The 7,551-nt window shown below is 44.1% G+C and overlaps 1 protein-coding gene across 1 annotated transcript; it reads right to left on the reverse strand.

Annotated features, from left to right (window-relative positions):
* Positions 1-246: 246 nt before the first annotated feature.
* LOC115600356 lies at positions 247-3,479 on the reverse strand. Its single transcript, XM_030468776.1, is given in 4 exon segments — positions 247-344; positions 1,135-1,792; positions 1,931-2,210; positions 2,212-3,479. Coding segments are annotated over 4 exon segments (2,304 nt in total).
* Between the last annotated feature and the right edge of the window lie 4,072 nt (positions 3,480-7,551).

The following is a 7,551-nucleotide window of genomic DNA, read 5'->3' on the forward strand; positions in this document are numbered from 1 at the left end:
TTTATCTTTACTACAGTTTCCACAGTTATAATTAAGCTATAAAAGATTAATATCTTCATGGCTTGCTTCTGAACAGCATCTTTGTTGGAGATACATGTTCTACCGACCACTGTGTGGGGACCTTCTTGACTCTGGTATAATGGATCCAGTTGTTGATTCCGTCGACCTTGACGGCCGTGTAAGTGGTCATGATCACTTGGTGTGGACCGTCCCATGTTTCCTTCAGTGGTTCCACTGACCAGTTCCTTATGTAGACTTGGTCTCCTGGAAAGATGTCGTGGGCCGGATTTTCCAGGGGTAGGGGTCGGTTCCACTGCAACGCTCCTCTGAGTGCTGTAAGAGTCCTATTCAGAGACAATACATAATTTAATATCACCTGATCCCCTACCAGATGAGGGTCCCCTTGGTAAGTAGCAGCATGGTAGGGTTTGCCGCACAAAATTTCTTACGGACTTACCCCTATCTTTTCCCTTGGTTTAATCCTAACTCTTAACAGAGCTAAAGGCAATGCCTGTGGCCACTGTATTTTTGCTTCTTGGCAAATTTTCTTAATTTGATTTTTCAATGTTTGATTCATCCGCTCTACCTTACCACTTGATTGGGGTCTCCAGGGCGTGTGCAGGTTCCAAGTTATTCCTAACGTTACAGAAATCTCCTGCATGATCCCTGCAGTAAAATGAGGACCTCTATCGGATGATAGCCCTAATGGCACCCCAAATCTAGGGATGATTTCTTTCAAAAGTGTTTTTACTACTTCTTTTGCCTGATTGGTCCTGCAAGGGAAAGCTTCTGGCCATCCCGAAAATGTGCACACATACACCAACAGATATTTATATGCTTGGGCTTTTGGTAACTCAGAAAAGTCTATTTGCCAATAATCTCCTGGTTGGGGACCTACCTGCAACTTACCCATTTGTATCTGCCTTCTTACCACTGGGTTGTTTTTGATACATACCGGACACATTCCGTTTACTCTTTTTGCCAATGTCAACATCTGGTTTGAGAATATTTCGTTTTTCAAAAATTTTACCATTGCCTCCGCACCCCAATGACACTTATTGTGTTCTGTTTCCAGTACTGTCTTCATGATCCTTACTGGCAGGATCACCTGTCCTGTTGGGGTCACATACCAACCCTTGATATTTTTCCGTGCCTGCAACATTTGAGCCAACTTCTCGTCCTCTGGCGAGTAATGTGGTTTGTCTTCCATGTGCGCAGCGGCAGGGTTGCCCCGAGCCGGTAGCAACGCTAATTGAGTCCATACTTCTCTGGCCACCTGCTTTGCTACTTGATCCGCTTGAAGATTTCCCTGGAACTCTTTTCCTGGATCGTTCCGATGTCCTTTGACATGCATTACTGCAACTGCCAATGGCTTGTAAATTGCTTCCAATAACATGATTATTTCTTCTCTGTGTTTGATTGACGACCCCTGCGAATTAAGAAGTCCCCATTCCTTCCACAAAGCCCCATGCACATGTACTACTCCGAATGCGTATTTGGAATCAGTCCATATGTTGACTTTCTTCCCTTGGCTCAGCACCAGGGCTCTTATCAGAGCCCAAATTTCTGCCTTCTGTGCTGACGTGCCCGGGGGCAATGCTTTTGCTTCCACTATCTGTCGCAAGGTAACTACTGCATACCCTGCATACCTGGTACCTTTTTCCACAAAACTGGACCCGTCCGTAAACAGTTCCCAATCAGGGTCCGGCAGTGGCTCATCCTTCAGATCCTTCCGGCTGGCGTATACTTGTTCGATTACCTCCACGCAATCATGTTCCAATTCTCCTTCTTCCTGGGTGGACCTGAGGAATTCTGCTGGATTAAGGTGATTTGTTATTTTCAGCTCCACATCATCCTGTTCCCTCAATTGGGCCTGGTATTGGAGCATCCTGCTTGATGAGAGCCAATGGCCCCCCTTTTGCTCCAATACTGTTATGACCATGTGAGGTACATAAACTGTCATATGCTTGCCCAATGTTAGCTTGCGTGCTTCTTGGATCAGGATTACTGTGGCTGCCACTGCTCTTAGACATCCTGGCCATCCCCCACTTACTGAGTCCAATTGTTTAGAAAAGTACCCAACCGGCCTTTTCCAAGACCCCAGTTTTTGAGTGAGCACCCCCAAGGCTAACTTTTGCCTTTCATATACATACAGTTGAAAGTCCTTGGTTAGATCCGGTAGGCCCAGGGCAGGTGCTTCCTTGAGACCGGAACGCTTTTTCTTCCGTGGGTCCCCACTTAAATCTTGGTTCCTTCACAACTTCATACAATGGTTTGGCTGTCAGCCCAAAGTCGGGGATCCACAGTCGACACCAGCCAATCATTCCTAGAAAAGATCTTAGTTCCTGGTTATTACGGGGTACTGGAATTGCACATATGGCTTGTATACGATTTACTCCCAAACGACGGACTCCCTGTGAAATTTCACATCCTAAATAGATGACCTTTTGTTTAACCAGCTGTGCCTTTTCTCTGGATACCCGGTATCCAGCCTGTCCTAGCATATTTAGTAATGCAATGGTTAATTTGAGGCAGAGACCTTGTTCTGTGGTACCCAGGAAAATATCATCCACATATTGCAATACCACATACGAAAAAGGCGAATCTTTTACCTGGGTAGTCTTCCATTCCTCAAGTTCCTTGGCCAGCTGGTTACCGAATATGGTGGGCGAGGATTTAAATCCTTGGGGAAGCCTGGTCCATGTGAGCTGGCGCTTCCGTCCCATGTCGGGGTTTTCCCACTCGAATGCAAAGATGTTCCTGCTTTCAGGCGCCAGGGGTATGCAGAAGAAGGCATCCTTTAAATCAATTACTGTAAACCACTGAAATTTCTCAGAAACAGATGTTAACAATGTGTACAGATTTGCCACTACGGGATGTATATCTTTGGTGATAGAATTAATTGCCCTTAAGTCCTGTACTAACCTGTAACCGCCATTAGGCTTTTTGACCGGGAAGATAGGAGTGTTGAATTCAGATTCACACTCCTGCAAAATTCCTAAGTCTAAGAATTGAGTTATCATGGGGGCTATTCCCTTCCTAGCTTCCAGACTAATGGGGTACTGCCGTACCCTCACCGGTTGGGCCCCTTCTTTTAATTCCACTACCACTGGTACTGCCGCTTTTGATTTACCTGGGGTCCCTGTTTCCCAAACCCATGGCGCGACTGCTTGTTCAATTTCCTGTGGTATCTCTTCCTTCCCTACTTCTTTGATTATAAACAATTTTGCCAGGTTTTCCTCTGGTATTTCTAATTTTACCCTACCCTTTTTAAAAATTATTCTTGCCTGCAATACTGAGAGCAAATCTCTCCCGAGCAGGGACTCCGGGCTGTTTGGCATGTACAGAAATTGGTGATCAAATTCCTTTCCCCCGAATTTTATATCGAATGGCCGCAGGAATGTTCTTTCCTCAACCTCCCCACATACCCCAACAACCAATACCGTAGAGTCACTTAGAGGTCCCTTTAACTTATTCATTGCCGAGTAACTGGCCCCTGTATCTATCCTGAATTCCATCGGTTCCCCTTCGACCTCTAAGATGACCTTCAGATCCCGGTCTAGTCAGCTCTGATTCTGGTAATTTCCCATCATAAAGGCTTGAGCGACACCTTGTGGACTTCCCACGAACGGATTCATTCCGTTTGCTCCATTGCCCGGGAAGCCTCCACCCATCGGGGCTCCCTGATTAAGTGGGCATTCATTTTTCCAGTGTCCCTGTCTTTTACAAAAGGCACACTGATTAGGCCCTAACCTTCCACGTCCTCCTGTACTCTGGTTCCCAAAGCCCCTGAAACCTTTCCCCAATCCAGCATTGCCTCTTCCCCTGCCTCGACTACGTCCTCTATAATTTCTATTATTTCCACCTGTTGCTTGTTGTAAGACTGCCAACATGCTTGCCTGTTGTTTCCTTGGTGTCTCCCTTTCCCTATTGTTATATACCTTCCACGCAACCTCCAATAATTTTTCCAGATTCCGTGTGTCCTCTCCTTCTAATTTCTGCAACTTTTTCCTAATGTCCTCCTGAGATTGCCCCATAAAAATCAATGCTAATTGTAATTTTCCCGATTCAGCCTCCACATCCAGATCTGTATACCTCCGCGCTCTTTCTTTTAACCTTTCCAAAAACGCCGATGGAGATTCCCCCTTATCCTGTCTCACAGAATACAACTTAGACCAATTCATTGTTTTGGGAATTCCCTCACGGATCCCTTCTACCAATAAATCCTGGTAATCTTTTAATGCTTTATATCCTGCCGAAGAGTTGGGGTTCCATTCTGGGTCCTCCCTTGGTACCAACTCATTTACTGATCCTTGTGCTATCTGCATTCTGATCAATTCCCTTGCCCGGTTCGTCATTGCCCTAAACACCATTTCCTTTTCTGTAGAATCCATAATAGTATCCATTAACACCTGCAAATCATTCCAATCAGGATTCTGAGTTTTTATTACCATTTTCACAACCCGAGCCACTTTCTCAGGATTTTCCCTATACGCCCCCGCTGATTATTTCCAAATCATTAGATCATTTGGTGAAAAAGGAATCTTTATCATTACCTTCCCTCCACCTGCCCCTACTGCCTCTCGCAGTGGAGCCATTAATTGGGGGTGCGAAAAGCCACCTTTCCTTTCCATCCTTCCCCTCTGAGTACGTTCCGCAAGCGGTGTTCTCGGTTTGTTTTCCCCATTTTATTGTTCCGTCTCCTCTTCTGATGAGGAGGCGGAGGAAGAAGGATCCCTATTTGAATTCACCGGGGAAACCTCAGGGGGCGGGAGTGGTGGCGCGCTTGGAGAAACTAACAAAGATATATCCTCCTCTTCCTCTGAGAACCGTATCTTACGTTCTTTACAGCCAGGGCATTTGTCACATTCTACTTTCATGGCTTTTAATACTAACAATCCACATGCCTTTTGCCACTCCGGTTTTTCTTTTAGGTAATAAAACAAATCCAGGTATTGAATCTCATCCCATTTCTCAGTTTCCCGCAGAAAACTCATCATAGGGCTTAATATTTCAGGGGTCATTGTACCATTTCGTGGCCACTGCATCCCCCCTGTTTCATATTCAGGCCACACATGATTACAATAATCAAAGTTTTCTTTCGCAATGCCTGCCCAAAATTTCCTTCTTTCCAATGTTTTAACAGACAGCCTAGAGGCGAATCCTCAGGAATATCATTGTCATTACAAGACAAAGCTCTGAAGGTTTTAAACGGCAGCATGCTGACACTTACACTTGCGCGCACTCATACACACACAAAACCGATATACAGCCGATTACCAAATTCCTATACCAAATACCAAACTTGTCTATACTCGTCGCCGCGAGTGACAAGTGCTGGATCTGCACAGCTTTCTGCTTGCTGTGTCTTATGACCAGCGCCTAGGCTTCCAAACAACCAACCGTTAATACCAACCGTCTTATAAGGAATAAAGCACCTTCGGGCTTACCTTATGGTCGTCCGTCAGGCGTGGGGTCGGGCACGGGTTGATGTCTTCCCCAGGAATCACCTGGTGCCGGCTTGGAGTGGATCAGCACGTGAACCGCCCCAGCCGCCTCCGGAGTCCCATCTGGGTCGCCAGAAAACTGTTGCCCGTAATTAAGACACAAACCAACAAAGTCAGTTTATGTGGTGCTTTATTCAGGGCCCGGGAAACCTGAGGACTAGCGTCCCAAGTCAGGATTCCGCCGACCCTCATTTTCAGTTCCGCTTTTATACCTTTGACATTGTAGACTACGTGTAGGGTTCTGGTTACAAACAACCACACAAATCATGTAAATAACAATAGATTGACATCTCTAAAGTTTACTGTTTAACTGCTCCCTCCACCTGGCCCACCACCTGGGTATATTGTTTCATCTCTTATTTCTGGTACAAAGTGTCAGTTTACTTTTCTTTCTGTTCTTCACGGCTGGCCGTTCCTTTTGATCATTGTTCTGCAGGGGTCAGCACATTCTTGGCTAGTTCCTGTTAACCTCCCCAGGCCTACCTAACTGTTCTAATCCTTAGCCTAACTACGTTTAAAATTTTCTTTCTACCTCTACAAGTGTAACACAAGCAACCCTCTGTTTTACAAATATTAAACAGGGGAGAGCAGAGCCATATTCAAAATTTGTGGATCGCTTATATTCAGCGATAACATCACATCTGGATTTGTCAGAAGAGATGAAAAAAAAAATTTTTTTATATGTCAGCATATGACAATGCTAATGAAAAAACTAAACGTGCATTAGGACTGCTCCCAAAAGGTGCTACAGCAGCGCAATTGTTAGAAGCTGCTTAAGATAAGGCTGCTTAAGTTAAAGCTGCTTAAGAACCATCACTGCGATATGGTTCTCAATATTGATGTATATTGTGGTGCATGGTGTTTCATACAGAGATAAAAAACTTGGTTGGTAATTATAATTGCATTTTTGGTTTGGGAGATTGTACCACTTCATTTTGTTTCAGGCTGACTCCACCAGATTTTAGTAGCAATAGCATTTCACTTTTGAATCTTCTGGTGGGTGTTGTTAATTTTTTCTCATGTATTGCTGGGGAGTAAGACAAAAACCACAGGCATGAGAATGAGTATGCCTTTTCGGAGGCCGAGAGTTGCTGCGGAGAGTGAGAGCTGCTCCTCATACAGAGAGCACCCCCACTCCTGCCTCCGCAGCCGCTTTTCGCCCCCTCGCACACAAGGGCACAGCTCAGATACAGCCCCCAGAGACACTGCTGCTGTTCAGAAAGTGAGCCCTGCTGCAGACACCACAGCTACCAACTTCCAACTTATAAATAAATATTTAAGGAAAATTTGGTCTGTATATCAAAATGTAGACTTCGTCAGGTTTTCAGAATAAATGCTTTTGTTCACCTCTACCTTTGTATTTCATAGGGGTGATCTTCAGGACAAAGGTTTTTCAATCACTCTAGTTATTCTGTCCAAATATTTTGTAAAAAGACAACTGTGCTGTGCTGAAAATAATATTGCACATGTATCGGTAGGGTCCATTATGAAATGCACTGGATATTATCACAAAAGAAATGCTGTGTAATATTTTCTATTTTTCTTACAATTGCTTCTTTGGCAGATTATTTCAGCTTAAATAGTCACCTAAAAGAGAACTCTCAGTATGTAATTAGACAGCAGTAATTTTGAGTTTTCAAAAAAAGTACCCTGGCAGATAATATCCAGTATTGCATTTTTAATTTTTTCATCAACATCTCCATAGAAAAAACAGTGTCTCTTTTGATGTCAGCAGGCAGAGCTAAATATTTGCAATCTGAGTGACCATAGTGATTTGTATTTTGAAACTCAGAACAATGAGTCCCTGTGGTTGGATGCCAAAGACGTATTTCATAGTTAACTATTTTTTAGAAGCAGGATCCATAACAGGATGAAAACTTGATCAAGATTTGGTAAGAACTTAGTCCTGGCAGATAGGATGAAGGTATTGCCTTAGCTAATTTTAATGCTAAAACCCACACCTTTTTGTGAATAATGAGCATGTTGGTCAAGTCACCTCCCTAAATATTATAAACATGAGCTTAGATGCATATGTATAGTTAGG

This window comes from Calypte anna, unplaced genomic scaffold (assembly GCF_003957555.1).
Source record: "Calypte anna isolate BGI_N300 unplaced genomic scaffold, bCalAnn1_v1.p scaffold_72_arrow_ctg1, whole genome shotgun sequence".
In the NCBI taxonomy this organism is placed as follows: Eukaryota; Metazoa; Chordata; class Aves; order Apodiformes; family Trochilidae; genus Calypte; species Calypte anna.